Here is a 20578-nt window from a genome sequence, read left to right on the forward strand (position 1 = left end):
CCCCGGGGGGGGGGGGGTGGTGGGGGGGGGGGGGTCAATCGGTGAAAAAGGAAACATATGTAATACTTTAAACAATAAAAAAAAAGAAAAGAATGCCCTGACTGGTTTGGCTCAGTGGATAGAGCGTTGGCCTGTGAACTCAAGGGTCCCAGGTTTGATTCCGGTCACAGGCACCAAAAATAAATAAATTTAAAAAAAAGAAAAGAAAAGGTGGGTTCTTAGCCCCCAACCAGATCTACTGAATCAGAATACTTCTTCTGAGAGGAGGTCAACAAAACTGCATCTGTGCAAAGCACGTCATCCAGGTCCTTTGTATATGTGCTAAAATTTGAAAAGTCACTATTTTGGAACACTGCCTGTGACAGTTCTTAAGATCATGATTCCCGCCAAGGCAATAGTTTTGGTTATAAGACCTCTGTAATATAGTGTGAAGTCAGGGAATGTGTTACCTCCATCTTTGTTCTTTTTCCTCAGGATTGCTTTGGCTATTTAGGGTCTTCTGTGGTTCCATACAAATTTGAGGATTTTTTGTTGTTTTTGTTCTATTTCTGTAGAAAATGCCATTAGGATTTTGACAGGGATTGAATTAAATCTGTATATTGCTTTATAGATATGGCCATGTTAACAATGTTTTTTCTTCTAATCCATGAGCATAGAATATATTTCCATTTTTTTGTGTCTTCAATTTCTTTCTACAATGTCTTATAGTTTTCAGTATACAGGTCTCACTTCCTTTGTTAAGTTTATGTCTAGGTGTTTTATCCTTTTTGTTGCAATTGTAAATGGGATCATTTTCTTCAGTTCTTGTTCTGGTATTTCATTTTTAGTACATGGAAACACAATGGATTTTTATAAACTGATTTTGTATCCTGCAACTTTACTATATTTGTTTATTGTTTCTAATAGTTCTTTAGTGGAGTATTTAGGGTTTTCTATATATATAATCATGTTATCTGTAAAAAGTGAGTTTTACTTCTTCATTCCCTACATGGATACTTTTTATTTCTTTTTCTTGACTGCCCTGGCTAGGACTTCTAGTACTATGTTGAACAACAGTAGTGAGAATGGACATCCTTGTCTTATTCCTGAGAGGAAAAGCTTTCATTTTTTTCACCACTGAGTATGATATTGGCAGAGAGTTTGTTATAGATGGCCTTTATTACATTGAGGTACTTTCCTTTTATCCCCATTTTATTAAATGTTTTAATCACAAATGGATGTTGTCAAATGCTCTTTCTGTATCTATTGATATAAATCATATAATTTTTATCTTTTATTTTGTTAATGTGGGGTATACATTGATTACTTTTTGTATGCTGAACCATCTTTTCATCCCTGGCATGAATCCCACTAGATAGTGATGTATTATTATCTTTTTAATTTATTGTTGTATTTGATTTTGCCAGTACTTTGTTTAGGATTTTGCATCTGTATTCATCAGAGATACTGGCCTATAATTTTCTTTCTTTGTGTTGTCCTTGCCAGGTTTTAGTATCAGGGTAACGTTGGCCTTGTAAAATGAATTAGAAGTATTGCCTCCTCTTTAATATTTTGGAAAAATTTGAGATGGATAGGTATTACATCTTTTAATGTTTGGTAGAATCTGAGCCCAGAAATAAACCTACACATATATAGGTAACTGATTTTTGACAAAGGAGGCAAAGAAAACAATGGAGGCAAGAAAGCCTCTTGAATAAATGGTGCTGGGAAAACTGGAAAGTCAAAGCAAAAGAATGAAACTAGACTACTATCTGACACGATACACACTAATTAACTCAAAATGGATAAAAGACTTGAACATAAGACCTGAAACAATTAAATACATAAAAGGAAATATAGGCACTAAACTTATGAACTTTGGTCTCAGAGGGGTTTTTGTTAACTTGACGCCAAAGGCAATGGATGTAAAAGAAAAATAAATGAATGGAACTACATCAAACTAAAAAGCTTCTGCACAGCAAAAGAAACATCAACAAAACAAAAAAGCAGCCCTGGCCAGTGTGGCTCAGTTGGTTGGAGTGCAGTCCCATGCATCAAAAGGTTTTGCGTTTGATTCTTAGTTGGGGCATGTTTGGGAGGCAATTGATCGATGTTTCTCTCTCTCTCTCTCTCTCTCACTTCCTCCCTCCTTCCCTCATATCAATGAGAGCATATCTTTTGTGGGGATTTAAAAAAAGCAACTAACTAAATGGAAAAAGATATATGCAAATGATACCTCTGATAAGGGGCTAATATCCAGAATATATAAAGAACAAATACAATGCAACAACAACAAAAACACAAACAATCCAATTTAAAAAATGGGCAGAGGACCTGAATAGAGACTTTTCCAAGGAAGACATACAGACAGCCAGCAGATAAATGAATAGATGTTTAACATCACTAGTTCTATGGGAAACCCTAATCAAAACTTCAATGAGATACCACCTAACATCTGTTACAATGGCTATTATCAATAAAACAAGAAATAACAAGCATTGGAGAGGAATATAAATTGGTGCAGTCACTATGGAAAACAGTATAGAAGCTCCTCAAAAAAAGAAAAAAAGAAATAGAGATATCATAGGGCCCAGCAATCCCTCTTATGGTTACCCGCAAAATTTGAAAATACTTATTCATAAAGAAAATATGTATCCCTATGTTCATTCAGCATTATTCACAATAACCAAAACATGAAAATAACTGAAGTATCCTTTGATGGATAATTGGATAAAGATATGGTACATATATACAAGGAATACTACCCAGCCAAAAAAAGATGAAATACTGCTATTTGTGACAACATGAATGGATCGTGAGAGTGTCATGTTAAGTGAAATAAGTCAGATAGAAAAGGACAAGAACTATATGATTTCACTTATGTGGGATATAAGACAAAAAGCAACAAATGAACAAACAAACTCATAGACACAGACAACAGAACGGCAGAAGGATGGTTACCAGAGGGTAGGGATAGGACAAAGAGGGTAAAAGGGGTCAAACATATGGAAGGTTATTAGATTTTAAGTGATGGGAGACACAGTGGAGTGGATGTTGTGTGATAGAGTTGTACACCTGAAACTTATATAATATTAACCAATATTATCCAAATATACTTAATTTTTAAAAATCAAGATTCCTGCCTGCCTGCCCTGCCTAGAGATAATGATATAAATAGGAATATCAACATTTTAGACAAGGTTTGAGCTGTTTAAGCCTCCATATCTCCATTGAGCATTACAAGCTTGGAATCAGCAAGAATTTTATGAAAGTAGAATATGAAGAACTTCAAATAATTCCATAAAAGTACAAAATGGAGACTTCCAAATTGTCAAAGGACAGATGGAAATTGATTGAGATCATGTTTTTACACCACTATCCCCTTAGTCACTCTCAGATAAGCCATTTGCAGCACTTTTATTCCAAACATTTATACTGCCAAGGCATTTGTTCTACTGAACTCAGTAACTCCTAAGTTAAAGAGAAAACTGTTCATGATATGATGTGATTTATGGAGAACACTTAGAGATCAAGCTATTTAATGACTGAAGAGGTATCCACTGAGTTGCATCCCCAAACTTTGTAAAGTATAAGGAATAAAACCTATTTTTATTCATTTGTTTTATTCCTTGCTTGTTTCTGCATCCAGGTAAGAATGCAGTGCTTTCCTGAGACCAAATGCCTGTTTCCTAACTAACAATAGCAACATTAAACACTTCAACAGTGCTTACTGTGGACAAGGTACTATGCTAAATGCTTTATGCGTGCTAACACACTCAGTCCTCCCTAAGCTCGAGAGGCCTGAGTCAGTTATTATCCCATTTTGCAGATGAGGAAAATAAAGCATAGAGTACACACAGCTGATGGTGGAAAAGCCCAGAATCAAATGCAGGCAGTGTGGCTCCATAGTTTATGCTCTTGTACTTCACACTCAGCTGTCTCCTACTTTAGAGCAGAATTGTTGCTAGCGGGAGGAGTTGCCTGCAGATAGTAGTATATCAGAGTTAAGGATCTATGCTAGCAAACCTGATTTATAACACTTCTTTAAGTAAAAGCTAAACAAAAAACAAAAATTGAGCAGCAATGGAGAGTTCTGACCATTATTTGATTTTACAAAATACTGTGGAGATGTTTTGACCAGGGCATAGTTCTCCAATATGTAGACAATTTTTTTTTATCTAAAAATGATAATTTCCTTTGAGCTCCTATGTGCATGATTCACTGCACTCAGATTGGTTGTGGCTCCATGAAACAGAAAGCTAATGGAGGGTGATTTAAAAAGTAAGGGGCTCATATCCGGCAGGTGTGGCTCAGTTAGTTGAGCATCATCCCATGAGCCAGGAGGTTGCCAGTTTGATTCCCAGTCAGGGCACATGCCTGGGTTGTGGGCTTGATACCCAGTTGGGGATATCATGTTTCTCTCTCATTGATGTTTCTGTCTCTCTCTCCTTCTCCCCTCCTGTCTCTGAAATCAATAAAGACATACTTTAAAAAAAGTAAGGGGCTCAGTTCCAAAGATAATAAGGAATAGAGGCTGCACCTGCCAGGAATAGATGAGGCTGTTTATTTCTTGCTCCATGTGGCCTTCATGTGAACTCCACCTTGGAGCACCCATCAAAATTCCAGGAAGGGAGAAGGAAAAATGGCAAAGGGAAAAAGCTGAATTGGAGCCACTTTAATCAGGAAAAAACTAGCTTTGCAGGAAGTCCCATCCTAAACCCACTTCTAACTCATTAGTCACATGGTCACCTCTTACTACAGGGGAGCCTGGGATATTGAAATTTTTAGCTGGGCACATTGCCGGCCTGAACAAAATTAGGATTCTATTAAGTAAGGAAGAAAAGAGAAGAGGTATAAGACAGGCAACTAGAAGTGTCTTCCACAGTGGAAGAGAAAGAGGGGAAAAGAGAGAGTACCGTATCAGACTGCATTCTCACCAGCTGAAGACACAAAAACCAAATAGAAAATGCACTCTTGCCAAAGAAATACAGAATTATGAATTATTTACAATAGCTAAATCTTTGAGGTCTCTGGTTATGAGCAAGATAAAAGATAAGTACACCAACAATTCTGTGAGTTTCAGCCTTGTTATTCATATACAACAGAAGGGTAGGGTCAGCTTCTCTTGGAAAAATCAAAATGTTACCAAGGGCATGAAAAAATACAAAATACTGGCAACAGTGACACTGTGACCAAAGCATACAGTCAATCAGATTAAACAGGCATGAAAATATTTCTAGACATCGTATGAAGCTTTCCTATAAAAAGTATTTTATAAATAACACATGAAATCAAGAGAGTGTCCTATTTCAACATTAAATTCACAGTATTTAATACATTATCCCTGGCTATTTCCACGTGGGGCTACCAGGTCCACATTCCTGACTATAAGATCAATCAAATTGATTAAGCAATGAAATTCAGAATACTGCTTTCTCACCGAACAAGGAAAATCTCAGAACAAATTCAGGCTATGCTTCAGATGGTCAACTGACTGCCTAGACTCCCATAAAATAAAAAAATCTGAATTATAAAGTTCATCAGACACCAATTGCAAATTTGGGTGAAATTTAGTTAATTGATAGGAATTTCTTTGTCATGTATATTCTTCATATAAGCTATACTCCCTGAGGACCTTTCAGTTTTATTTTCCATTTAAATAATTATTTTTTAAAGAGTTAACAGAAGCATATTCTAGGTCATCTTATTGGTATGTTATTTCACTGTCTCCATTTGAGCTTACAAATATGAGGCATCAAGAAATGTTACTTTCACTGTCTATTCACTTCCACGTCTTTTAATGAAAATAGAAGCAAGTTGGACTTGCTGCATAAACGATGCATTGATGAAGCATACACAGGTCGAAGATCACCACATACAGACCTGCAAAAGAACTGCAAGACCGGACTAAGAAAAGTAGAGGCAGCCCCTGGTTTGTAGATTCAGGCAAATAATCTCAAAGGAACCTACCACACAGCAGCCACCATATTTATGATTTGTGAATGAGTTTAGATTAAAAAAACGCACATTATTGACCATATTAAATTAATGTCGCTCATTTGGATATAATGGTTTTGCTGTTTTGTTTATATTTAACTTGTAAAGATGTTTGGTTTTACAGTTGTATAATGGCTGTAAGCAGAATGAGTTTAGTCCTATTTTATTTTTATACATTTAAGTAACATTTTAATCAAAACAACTGAATTCTATATGGCAGTATCGAAAGACTTTCCTTTTAAGAGTCTCTACACTACCCAAGTCTAAGAAACACTTTTCTACAGTTTTCTCTCTGACAGAAAAAGACAACAGAGGTGATGCCATTATTTCTAAGTCAAATTTATATTAAATTCCCAGTTGGTGAAGAAGTACTTCACAGATGCACTAAGTCCCCACTTTTTAGATTAGAAATATAACCATCTAATGGCATCTTACTCTCTGCAAACAAACAAACAAACAAACCTAAATGTACATTTCTCTGATCCTTTTTTAAAAAAATTATCTCTCCCTTGAGTTGGAAATGTCTTAGAAATGCTCTAGGATACGATTGCAGGAGGGAGAGGCAGGGTGGGTGGAGGTGGAAAGAGTATAGAGGGAATGAATAGTGATGGAAAAAAATAAAATGAAAAAAATGTGTGTGTTTTTTAAAAATAAAAGAAATGCTCTAGACCAAATACCCTTTGGGGGGGACAAATGCATAGAACTGTACAATCCCAACCACTCACCTGCCTGCCTGATTGCCCCTAACTGCTTCTGCCTGCCAGCCTGATCACCCCTAACCACTCCCCTGCCAGCATGACTGACGCCTAACTGCTCCCCTGCCAGCCCGATCACCCCTAACTGCCCTCCCCTGAAGGCCTGGTTGCCCCCAATGGCCCTCCCATGCAGGCCTGGTCCCCCAACTACCCTCCCCTGAAGGCCTGGTTGCCCCCCAACTACCCTCCCCTGAAGGCCTGGTTGCCCCCAACTGCCCTCCCCTGCCAGCCATCTTCTGGCTGTGGCTGCCACCATCTTTGAGAATGTGGCAGTCAATTAGCATATTCCCTCCTTATTGGCTGTGGGCGTTGCCATCTTTGAGGTTGTGGCAGTCAATTAGCATATTCCCTCTTTATTGGCTGTGGGCGCCGCCATCTTTTTGAGGGCATGACAGTCAATTAGCATATTTCCTCCTTATTGGCTGTGGGCACTGCCATCTTTGAGGGTGGAATGGTAAATTTGCATATTCCCTCCTTATTGGCTGTGGGCGCCACCATCTTTGTGACAGTGTGAGGGTCAATTAGCATAATCCCTCTTTATTAGATAGGATGAATGGGTTAGCAATGAGATCAAGAAATAAATAAAAAACTTCCTGGAAACAAATGAAAATGAATACAGAACAACCCAAAATCTCTGAGACACAGCAAAAGCAGTCCTGAGAGGGAAGTTATTAGCACTACAGGCATTCCTCAAAAAACAAGAAAAATCAGCAATAAACTATTTAATCCTACAAATTAAAGAACTAGAAAGAGAACAACAACAAAAAGTCCAGAGTAAGTAGAAGGAAGGAGTTTTACCAAACATTCAAAGAAGAACTAACACCTATACTCCTCAAACTATTTCAGAAAATCCAAGAGGCAGGACACTTCCAAACTTTTTTAATGAGGCCAGCATTATCCTCATTCCAAAACCAGATAAAGACACTAAAAAGAAAGAGAATTATAGGCCAATATCTCTGGTAAACATAGATGCCAAAATCCTCAACAAGATATTAGCAAATCATATCCAGCAATACATTAAAAAGATCATACACCATGATCAACTGGGATTTATTCCAGGGATGCAAGGCTAGTACAATATTTGCAAATTAATAAATGTGATACATAACATAAACAAATTGAAAGACAAAAATCACATGATCATATCAATAGATGCAGAGAAAAATTTCAACAAAATCCAACACCCAATTTTGATAAAAACTCTCAGCAAAGTGGGAATAGAGGGAGCATATCTCAACATGATGAAGGACATAAATGACATACAGCCAACATTATACTCAATGGGCAAAAACTAAAACCATTTCCCCTAAATCCCCTAAGAACAGAAACAAGACAGGATGCCCACTTTCACCACTCCTGTTCAACATAGTACTGGAAGTGCTAGCCATAGCGATCAGACAAGAAGAAAAAATAAAAGACATCCAAATTGGAAAAGAAAAAGTAAAAGTGACATGATATTGTACATCGAAAACCCTAAAGACTCCATCAAAAAACTACCAGATGTAATAAATGAATTTGGCAATGTAGCAGGATACAAAATTAACATCCAGAAATTTACACCTTTTTTATACACCAACTAGAGGCCTGGTGCACAAATTCATGCACCAGTGAGGTCCCTCAGCCTGGCCTACGGGATTGGGTTGAAACTGGCTCTCTGACATCCCCCGAGGGGTCCCGGATTGTGAGAGGGAGCAGGCCATGCCGAGGGACCACACCAGTGCACAATTGGGGCCAGGGAGGGATGCAAGAGGTTGGCCAGCTGGGGAGGGATCACTGGAGGGCTCCAGGGCATGTCTGGCCCATCTCGCTCAGTCCTGATCGGCCGGATTCCAGTAGTAAGCTAACCTACCAGTTGGAGTGTCTGCCCCCTGGTGGTCAGTGCATGTCATAGCAAGCAGTTGAGCAGCCTTAGCATATCATTAGCATATTATGCTTTGATTGGTAGAATGGATGACTGGACGACTGGACACTTAGTATATGAGGCTTTTATTATATAGGACTAGAGGCCCATTGCACGAAGAGATTCATGCAATAGGCCTTCCCTTCCCCTGGCTGCCAGCACCGGTTTTCCTGCAGCACCCGGGACCCAGGCCTTCGCTCCAGCCAGAGCCTTCAGTCTTCGCTGCTCCGGCCGGAGCCTTCAGTCTTCTCTGCTCTGGCTGGAGCCGCGGAGCCTTCAGTCTTCGCTCCGCCGGTGCAAATTAACCGCCATTTTTGTTGGGTTAATTTGCACACTCTCCTGATTGGCTGGTGAGTGTAGCGGAGGGATGGTTAATTTACATGTTTGTCTATTATTAGGTAAGATATTGAACTCACAGAAAAAGAAAGGAAAAAAACAATCCTGTTTACCATTGCACCAAAAAAATTAAGATACCTGAAATAAACTTAACTAAGGAGGTAAAAGACCTGTACTAGGAAAACTACATGATTTTGAAAAAATAGATAGAGGAAGACATAAACAAATGAAAGAATATAGCGTGTTCATGGATTGATAGAATCAACATCATTAAAATGTCCATATTACCCAAAGCAATCTATAGATTCAATGCAATCCCCATTAAAATAACAACGGAGTATTTCACAGACCTAGAACAAACTCTCCAAAAATTCATCTGGAATTTCAAAAAACCCAAATAGCTGCAGCAGTCCTGAGAAAAAATAACAAAGTTGGAGGGATCACAATACCAGATATCAAGCTATATTAAAAAGCCACTGTTTTCAAAACTGCCTGGTACTGGCACAAGAACATACATATAGACCAATGGAACAGAACAGACAACTTAGAAGTCGACCCAAGCCATTATACTCAATTAATATTTGACAAAGGAGGCAAGAGCATACAATGGAGTCAAGACAGTCACTTCAATAAATGGTGTTGGGAAAATTGGACAAATACATGCAAAAAAATGAAACTAGACCACCAACTTACACCATACACAAAAATAAACTCAAAATGGATAAAGGACTGAAACGTAAGACAGGAAAGCATAAATATCTTAGAAGAAGCCATAGGCAGCAAAACAGCAGACATATGTCATAGCAATATCTTTACTGATACAGCTCCTAGGATAATGGAAACTAAGGAGAAAATAAACAAATGGGACTACATCAAAATAAAATCTTCTGCACAGCAAAAGAAACCAACAACAAAACAACAGGAAAGCCCACTGCATGGGAGAACATATTTGCCAATGTCATCCCCAATAAGGGTTTAATCTCCAAAATTTACAGGGAACTCATACAACCTAACAAAAGGAAGACAAACAATTCAATCAAAAAATGGGCAAAGGACCTAAATAGAATCTTTTCGAAAGAGGACATACAGAAGGCCAAGAGACATATGAAAACATGCTCAAAGTCACTAATCATCTGAGAGATGCAAATCAAAACAGCAATGAGATACCATCTCACACCTGTCAGAATGGCTATCATCAACAAATCAATAAACAAGTGCTGGTGAGGATGCAGAGAATAAGGAACCCTTGTGCACTGCTGGTGGGAATGCAGACTGGTGCAGCCACTGTGGAAAACAGTATGGTGTTTCCTCAAAAAATTAAAAATGGAACTGCCATTTGATCCAGTAATACCACTTCTAGGAATGTATCTCAAGAAAACAGAAACACCAATCAGAAAGGATATATGCACCCCTATGTTCATAGCAGGAAAATTTACAATGGCTAAGATTTGCAAACAGCCTAAGTGCCCATCAGCATATGAGTGGATTAGAAAACTGTGGTACATCTACACAATGGAATATTACACTGCTGTAAATAAGAAAGAACTCTTACCATTTTCAACTGCATGGATAGACATGGAAAGTATTATGCTAAGCGAAATTAGCCAGTTGGAGAAAGATATATATCACATGATGTCACTCATTTGTGGAATATAATGAATAACATAAACTGATGAACAAAAATGGAGCCACAGGAAAAAAAAATATTTTAGAATATAATACAAGTAATCCTGTATTTGTAGATTTTTAATATTTCCTACAACTTTTGTAATATTATTATATTTAAAATTGTTTTTCTTGGAAAAAATAGCTGGCAGTAAATAAATAAAACAGACTCCTTGCAAAATGCAGCCGCTAAATAACACATAGATGCTATAGATGATATAATTGCAGTACATGTGTTGTCTTACAGGGGTATTGTAGACCAACTGTACCAGTGTGAGACATGGAAACTTATTAGAAATGCAAATTGTAGGCTCCACTCCAGACCCACTGTATCAAAATCTGGGGGAGGGTTATTCAATCTGTGTTCAGGTGATTCTGATGCATGCTAAAGCTTCAGAAGCGCTAGTTTTAAATGAAACTTGTTCAAAGCCCAGCTTCCATATAGATCAACGATGATATAAAACCATTATAAGCAAAAGCAGTAACAAGAGGGAAATTTATTACAGGCAATCTCAAGAAACAAGAGAATTCCAAGTAAATAACTTAACATTACATCTTAAAGAACTAGAAAAAGAAAACATCCCGAAGTCAGCAGAAGAAAGGAAATAATAAAAATTACAGCAGAATTGAATGAAATAGAGAACAAAAAGACTATACAAAATATTAATAAAACAAAGATCTGGTTCTTTGAAAAAGATTATTAAAATTGACAAACCCCGGCTAGACTAAGAAAAAAATGTGTAAAGTCCCATATAAACAAAATCAGAAATGAGAGAGAAGTCACCACAGACATACAAAGGATCAACTAAAATATTATGAAAGACTATATGTCACCAAATTCAATAACCTAGAAGAAATGGATAACTTTTAGAAATATATAACCTTCCTAGACTAAATCATGAAAAATTGGAAAATCTAAATAGACTGATCAGCAGTGAGGAAATTGAAACAACCATCAAAAACCTCCCAAAAAATAAAAGTTCAGGAACAGATGGCTTCACCAGTGAATTCTACCAAATGTTCAAAAAAGATTTGAAACCTATCTTTCTCAAGCTCTTCCAAAAAGTTGAACAAGAGGCAATACTTTCTAACACATTTTATGCGGCCAATGTAACCCTGATACCAAAACCTGGAAGGGTAACATAAAAAAATGAAAACTACAGACAAGACTCGACCGAGCAAGATGGCGGCATAGGTAAACACCGGAGACTGCTGCCACAAACAACCACTTCAAAAATACAACTAAAAGACGGAACGGACATCACCCAGAACCACAGGAAGGCTGGCTGAGGAGAGACTCTTCGACTAGAAGGAAAGACAACAGCACACCGAGGCTCAGAGGAGGCGCAGTGTGGAAAAAACTCAGGTGCGGAGGTGCGCGCGCAAAGCGGGCTGGTGGCTGAGAGCGCGGTTGTCGTTTTCGGTCAGGGGGGAGTCTCAGACTCTGAGCTCCAGATACGGGCGAATCGCTGGGGACTCGGACCCAAACGGGAGAAGCGGGAGTGTCTGGCATCAGTTGGAAGGCAGCTTTCCCTCCGAGGTTTGCAGCGGTTCCGGGGGTTCTGAGAAGCAGAGCCTCTGGGAACAGGACTGAGGGCACCATAACGGCTCCCTCCGCCCGCCCTGTTGAGCCCGCCCCGCCCAAGCCCTGCGCAGAGCCATTTGCCAGATCGCCTCAGGCAAAGGCTAGATTAGCACCTCCCCAGAGGACAGAAGTTTTCCGCGGCAGACACAGCTGATTCACACAGCCAGTCGGCCTGGTGGTCAAATCCCTCTAGTATTAACTACAACAATCAAGGCTCAACTAGAACAAGACTGCGCACAAAGACCACTAGGGGGTGCACCAAGAAAGCATAAAAAATGCGGAGACAAAAAAACATGACAGAAATGGAGGATATAGAGCTAAAAATCGCAATTTTGAGGGCTTGCAAAAATGTGCTAGAAGCTGTCAATAAACTTGAGGAGAGAGTCACGAAAACTAATGAGACCCTCGATGCTATGATAAAGAACCAACTAGAAATTAAGCATACACGGACTGAAATAAAGAATATTATACAGACACCCAATAGCAGACCAGAGGAGCGCAAGAATCAAGTCAAAGATTTGAAATGCGAAGAAGCAAAAAACACCCAACCGGAAAAGCAAAATGAAAAAAGAATCCGAAAATACGAAGATAGTGTAAGGAGCCTCTGGGACAGCTTCAAGCGTACCAACATCAGAATAATAGGGGTGCCAGAAGATGAGAGACAGCAAGATATTGAAAACCTATTTGAAGAAATAATGGCAGAAAACTTCCCCCACCTGGTGAAAGAAATGGACTTACAGGTCCAAGAAGCGCAGAGAACCCCAAACAAAAGGAATCCAAAGAGGACCACACCAAGACACATCATAATTAAAATGCCAAGAGCAAAAGACAAAGAGAGAATCTTAAAAGCAGCAAGAGAAAGAGACTCAATTACCTACAAGGGAATACCCATACGACTGTCAGCTGATTTCTCAACAGAAACTTTGCAGGCCAGAAGGGAATGGCAAGAAATATTCAAAGTGATGAATACCAAGAACCTACAACCAAGATTACTTTATCCAGCAAAGCTATCATTCAGAATTGAAGGTCAGATAAAGAGCTTCACAGATAAGGAAAAGCTAAAGGAGTTCATCACCACTAAACCAGTATTATACGAAATGCTGAAAGGTATCCTTTAAGAAGAGGAAGAAGAAAAAGGTAAAGATACAAATTGTGAACAACAAACATGCATCTATCAACAAGTGAATCTAAGAACCAAGTGAATAAATAATCTGATGTACAGAATGAACTGGTGATTATAATGAATCAGGGACATAGAAAGGGAATGGACTGACTATTCTTGGGGGGGAAAGGGGAATGGGAGATGCGGGAAGAAACTGGACAAAAATCGTGCACCTATGGATGAGGACAGTGGGTGGGGAGTGAGGGCGGAGGGTGGGGCGGGAACTGGGAGGAGGGGAGTTATGGGGGAAAAAAAAAAGAGGAACAAATGTAATCTGAACAATAAAGATTTAAAAAATAAAAAATGTAATCTGAACAATAAAGATTTAATAAAAAAAAAAAAAGAAAACTACAGACCAATATCTCTGATGACTACAGATGAAAGAAATCCTAAACAAAATACTAGCAAATCAAATACAACAGTACATCCAAAAAATAATACATCATGATCAAGTGGGTTTCATTCCAGGGGCAAAAGAATGGTTCAACATATGCAAATTAATTAATATAACATACCACATTAACAAAAGAAAGGATAAAAATAATATGATCTTATCAATAGATGAAGAAAAAGCATCTAATAAGATAAAACATCCATTTATGATTCAAACACTCAGTAAAATAGGAATAGAAGGAAAGTACCTCAACATAATAAAGGCCATAAACCCTCAGCTAATATTATATACAATGGTGAAAAACTGAAAGCTTTCCTCTTAGATCAGGAACAAGATAAGGATGTCCACTCTCACCACTCTTATTCAACATAGTTCTGGAAGTCCTAGCCAGAGCAATAAGGCAAGAGAAAAAAATAAAAGGCATGCAAATAGGGAAGGAAGAAGTAAAACTGTCACTTTTTGCAGATGATGTGATTCTGTATATAGAAAACTCCAAAACTCATCAATAAAACACAACTATTAGAAATAATAAACAAGTACAGTAGAGTTGCAAGTTACAGAATCAATGTACTGCCTTTCTGTATAGTAACAACAAAACTTTAGAAAAAGAAGGGGGGAAAATTCCTTTTGCAATTGCAACGAAAATAATAAAATACCTAGGAGTAAACTTAACAAAGAACATGAAAGACCCATATACTGAAAATTACAAAGCATTATTAAGAGATTGAAAAAGACACAACAAAATGGAAAAATATCCTGTGTTCATGGATTGGAAGAATCAACACAGTTAAAATGGCCATATTACCCAAAGCAAAATACAGATTTAATGCAATCCCCATCAAAATCCCAATGTCATGTTTAAAAGAAATAAAAAGAGAAATAACCAGATTTGTTGGAACCATAAAAAAATCCAAATAGCCAAAGAAATCCTGAGAAAAAAAGAATGAAGGTGGAGGTATCATACTACCTGACTTCAAATTATACTACAGAGCTACAATAATCAAAACAGCATGTTATTGGCAGAGAAACAGACACACAGAGCAATGGAACAGAATAGAACCAAATGTATATGGACAAATAATTTTCAACAAAGGAGCCAGAAATACACAAAGGAGTAAAGATAGTGTCTTCAATAAATGGTGCTGGGAAAACTGGAAAGCTACATGCAAATGAATGAAACTGAATTACAGTTTGTCCCCATGTTCAAAAATTAATTCAAAATGGATCAAAGACCTAACTATAAGACAGGAAACAATAAGTTACATAGAAGAAAATATAGGTACCAAACTTATGCACCAGGTAATAGAGAACATTTTATGAATTTGACCTCAAAGGCAAGGGAAGTAAAAGCAAAATTAAATGAATGGGACTATATCAAACGAAAAAGCTTCTGCACAGCAAAAGAAACTGAGAACAAAACAAAGATGCAGCCAACCAGATGGGAGATGATATTTGCAAACAGAAACTCCAACAAAGGTTTAATTTCCAAAATATCTAAAGAACTCATAAAACTCAACACCAAACAAACAACCAAATCAAAAAGTGGGCAGAGGACCTGAAAATACACCTCTCCTAAGAAGACACAAGAACAGCCAATCCTATCTAATAAGGATGGAATATGCAAATTGACCATCACTTCACAACAAAGATGGTGACACCCACAGGCAATAAGGAGGGAATATGCAAATTGACGCAACAAAGATGGTGGCAGCCGGGTTGGGATGCTTGCATCGTTGCTATGGTGACAATGCAGGCATTCCACCTTGCCCCGGCTGCTCTGGGCCTCTGGGCAGTGCGTGAAGGCAGAAGGTGGTTCCAGCCAGAGCGAAGGTGGTGCCCGCAGCCAGGGGAAGGAAGGCCTATTCTTGCACGAATTTTCGTGTGTTGGGCTTCTGGTAGATACATGAAAAGATGTTCAACCTCACTGGTAATTAGGAAAATGTAAATCAACACTACAATGAGATACCACCTCACACTTGTTAGAGTGGCCATTATCAACAAAATACGCAATAACTAGTGTTGGAGAGGTTGTGGAAAAAGGGGAACCCTCATTCACTGCTGGTAGGAATGTAGATTGGTGCAACCACTATGGAAAGCAGTCTGGTGATTCCTCAAAAAATTAAGAATAGAGCTACCATACAATCCAGTAATTCCTCTCCTGGGTATATACCCAAAAAACTCAAAAACATGAATGTGAAAAGATATACCCCTATGTTCATTGTAGCATTATTCACGGAGGTTAAGACATGGGAACAACCAAAGTGTCCTGTGACAGAGGACTGAACAAAGAAGATGTGGTACATATACGCAAGGGAATACTAGTCCGCCATAAGAAAAGATGAAATGGCGCCATTTGCAACAACATGGATGGACCCTGAGAATATTATGCTAAATGAAATCAGTCATAAAAAGCTAAGAACCACATGATTTCACTCATGTGGGATATAAAACTGAAACTCATGAAAACAAACAGCAGTGTGGTGGTTGCCAGAGTGAAGGGGATAGGAGGTCCCAATATATAGTGATAGGAGATTTGACTTTGGGTGGTAGGCACATAGAGCAATATACAGATCTTGTAACACAGAAACCCATACCTGAAATCTATATGATCATATTAACCAATGTCACCTCAATAAGTGTAATAAAAAAAGGAAAAATAAAATAAAACCATTATAAGATGTGATGGGATTAGCACATTATTTATGACAATAACATGCTTATGCATAATGAAAAAGAAATTAAGATTATTTTCTTTGTGAACTAAACTTTATATGGTGTTTGAATATATAACTGAAGGGTGTTTAATATATAAATGAAGGGATTTAAAAAGATCTGTGTTTAAACTGTTTCAGATAAAATCTGAAATAAGTATATAGCCATTAACATGTAGTCAGCATTATACTACTTTGAGCTACACTGATAAATAAACAGACATGCATCTGTGGCTATTAACAAACAAGCTAAAAATTGGCTATACTGTACACTTCATTCACTAATTCTTTCATCATATAAAATCATGTCACCAAAAAATGTGGCCCTTCTAAACAAATCATAATTAGAACAAGTCATGTCAGTCACCATCTATTTAATTACCACAACTAGAGGCTCTCCTAATAATAAAGGCAAATACAGCCTTTAGTACAAGAGCCATCATTTCAAGTTTGCTTTTTATTTGAGTTATAAACTAAAGGTTAGTTCTCTGGTCTAAAAGCATTTTAAGAACAAGATGAAATATGTTGGCATTATTAGAAAGCTATCAAAATCTCTGCTACTCTTTCCACTAGGCTTCAATTTGTGTAAAAATACTTTCAGACACAACAGCTTTTTTAAGGTCATTAATAAAAGGCAGTCCTAGTTTAGGGACTGATGAGCAATCTACTCCCTTGTCAAAAACTGTATCAAATTGATTTAAAAGCAATATCCTGATTGCTCCTAGAACCTACCTGTCTACAGGTGAAGGTTTGGAATTCCGTGACTTCTTTACTTGAGCATACAAAGCATCCATCATATGTCCTTCTCTTGGGCTTTGGGGTCTGGCATTGAGAGCCATGGAACCCTCATAGGAAGAAATTCCCCCATACATCAACTCATCATCACAGCCAAGTGTCCGATGAAAATCTTGAATTTCAGCATAGTCACGTTCCCGAGCTTGTCGTTCTCTAAATTCTCGAGTTTTGGCTTGAATCCTGTAAAATTAGAGCAAAGTTGACATAAGAAAAGCTATGTCTTCTCTAAGACCTGCATATAGAAACATTCATCAAACTATGTTGTAAAATACATTTTATTTCATGCAGTAAATGAAAATTTATGGTATAAACAGTGTTATATTCATTTCAGACTATCAAGGTAATGTCATGGATGCTCAAAAATAATAATGTTAGATAGCTTTTGTTAATGTGAGTACTGTATAGTCATGATGTACACCTTAATTTAAATTGTCCCTTATTAAGTAGATTTAAGAATCCACAAAGAACAGAGCGTTTTAGGCATCTAATTAGGTTTTCCTCATGAACTTCTGTAAGGCAAGAAGTGATTCTTAAAAAGTTACTGCCCCCGCCACAAACACAAACTATCCTATCTAATAAAGAGGGAATATGAAAATTGACCATCACTCTGTCACAAAGATGGTGGTGCCCAAGGCCACAAGATGCTGGTGCCCAGGCCCCTCAGCCCTGCCAGAGTCCCCCTGTCCTTTCAGCCCCACCTGGGGGGTGGCAGGCACACGGTGTGGCCATACCCGACCTCAGCCCCCCAGCCGCCCAGGGCCAGCCTGAGGCGCAGGCAAGCCTCGGATGGAGGCTGCCCAGCTGCCCAGGACGGGCCCAAGGCACAGGCAAGCCTTGGATGGCGGCTGCCCAGCTTCCCAGGGCTGCCCGAGGCTCAGGTAACCAGGGCCGGCCAAGGCTTGCACTGCCAGCAGTGGCAGCAGCAGAGGTGTGATGGGGGCGTTGCCTTCCCCTGATCGCCGGGTCGCCTCCCGCCCCTAAGGGCTACCGGACTGTGAGATGGGGCAGGCCAGGCTGAGGGACCCCCCCTCCAAGTGCATGAATTTTCATGCACTGGGTCTCTAGTACACACACACACACACACACACACACACACACACACACTAGGGGCCCGGTGCACAATATTTGTGCACTGGGGTGGGGGTCCCTCAGCCTGGCCTGTGCTCTCTCACAGTCCGGGACCCCTTGGGGTATGTCCGACTGTCGGGGAGCAGGCCTAAGCCGGCAGTCGGACATCCCCTGAGGGGTCCTCAGTGCTGCTGTGGAGGTGGGAGAGGCTCCCGCCATGCTGCTGTGTTCGCCAGCTGTGAGCCCAGCTTCTGGCTGAGCGATGCTCCCACAGGAGGAGCTCCTGAGTTGAGCATCTGCCCCCTGGTGGTCAGTGCATGTCATAGCAACTGGTTGTTCCACTGTTCGGTTGATTTGTATATTAGCCTTTTATTATATAGGATATATATATATATACACACACACACATATATATGTATATATATATGCATACATTTATGTCTGAGCACAAAAATGTATATGTCTTACTCATTATAAATATATCATACACATTCAATATAGTGATAGGAGCTTAAACATGAATCTACAACATGATTATTAGGAGCAAAAGATCAATAAAATTTGGCTGTGTTATAACTAAGAAAGTGACCTTAAATAACTACTTCCATTTAGAATGAATTGAAATATTTCCTAAGATTTTATTAAGCTACTTGGTGTAAAGTTCTCTTAAACTAAGGAGATATTGATATAAGTTATTCTAAGTCAATCTTACTTAGCTAAAAATAGAATTTTGATAATTTTTCTTTATTTTTGTTGCAAAAATATTTTTGATAATGTTTAATGGGGAAAATACAAATGTAAAAATATATTTTAAAATTATCTCATTTAATAAAACAATATTTTAGACTGAGTTTAATGTTTTATTGCAAAATTATTTACTTCTTTCATATTTGAAATAAACCACTGCTTGCATAAATGACACATAAATATATATTCAAAATAATACAGAAAAGATATAAACATGAGATAAAGACAGTACATAAAAGATAAAAGGAAATCACAGGAGAGAACCCTGATACCTGAGGTCTGAAAATGGAGACTGCATAGAGACTGGTAGGAGGGGCAGGGGTGCAAAAGGGCTGGCCGGGTGCCCACAGACAGCAAGTGAAGTCCCAGAGAGATATCTCAGCTGTGTGTGTGTGTGTAAGGGGGTGCCCCTGAGAACTCTGGGATCTAATCCCCAAGCTGGGCTCCCCAGCAGAGCACCAAATCTGAGGAGGGTACCCACATAACATCTAGCTGCGAAAAGCAGCAGAATGCTGTCTGCCAGGGAGTGGCAGCTGAAAGTTCAGGCACCCTCTTGAAGAGCCAATGCACAAAAATGCCCTGTGGAGCCACCCACCTTGTGCTCTGACAGAGGGAGGGTAAAGTGAACTGGAGCTGTGACAGCAGAACCCAGAACTGGGACTCCGGGAATAGAGCTCAGAAGGCAGACACACCAAGTTTCCTGGGCTGAGTCATTCCCTCATGCAGCGGAGGACATCTTTCCCACATAGACATTTGCCTTGCTGGGGGAAGACAGTTGACACACCCTATTGGAAAACACCTTGCCCTGAGGCTACTTAAGAGATTAAAAATAACAATTATCCTCCAGTCAGAAGCAACTGTGTCACCTGTTGAAAAAACTCTAGGATGATTGCCTAGGGGAATTCAAGTCAGGATCCTATTAGTCTGTAAACAGAGGCAGTCTCTGGAGGTTTTGAGTCTTTGCCTGATTCAATTAGTCAGAAACAGTCTTTAACACTGTCCTGCACTAGAGATTGAGAGGTGTAGAGGATATACCTAAAACAGTGATGGCGAACCTATGACACGAGTGTCAGAGGTGACACGCGAACTCATTTTTTTGGTTGATTTTTCTTTGTTAAATGGCATTTAAATATATAAAATAAATATCAAAAATATAAGTCTTTGTTTTACTATGGTTGCAAATATCAAAAAATTTCTATATGTGACACGGCACCAGAGTTAAGTTAGGGTTTTTCAAAATGCTGACACGCCGAGCTCAAAAGGTTCGCCATCACTGACCTAAAACATAGTCACAAACCCAAAAAGACAACCAAAATAAGGAGACAAAGAAACGACCCCCAAGTGAAAGAACTAGAGACCTCTCCAGAAAAAGAGATAAATGAAGCAGAGATAAGAAATTTATCTGAAACAGAGTTCAGAGTAATGATAGTAAAAATGCTCAACAGTATGAAAAAAGATATAGTAACTATGAAAAAGAACAGTCT

At 38.8% G+C, this 20578-nt stretch overlaps 1 protein-coding gene across 5 annotated transcripts in view; it reads right to left on the reverse strand.

Moving 5' to 3' along the window:
* The window catches only part of PARD3 (par-3 family cell polarity regulator), a 744562-nt gene that overhangs the window by 184433 nt on the left and 539551 nt on the right, over positions 1-20578 (reverse strand). For all 5 annotated transcript variants that reach the window (XM_014545438.1, XM_014545437.1, XM_014545440.1 and 2 more), the window contains one exon: positions 17217-17459. In XM_014545438.1, coding sequence (XP_014400924.1) covers positions 17217-17459 — 243 coding nt within the window. The remainder of the gene's footprint in view (positions 1-17216; positions 17460-20578) is intronic.

The sequence above is a fragment of the Myotis brandtii genome, unplaced genomic scaffold (genome assembly GCF_000412655.1).
Source record: "Myotis brandtii unplaced genomic scaffold, ASM41265v1 scaffold41, whole genome shotgun sequence".
Lineage (NCBI taxonomy): Eukaryota > Metazoa > Chordata > Mammalia > Chiroptera > Vespertilionidae > Myotis > Myotis brandtii.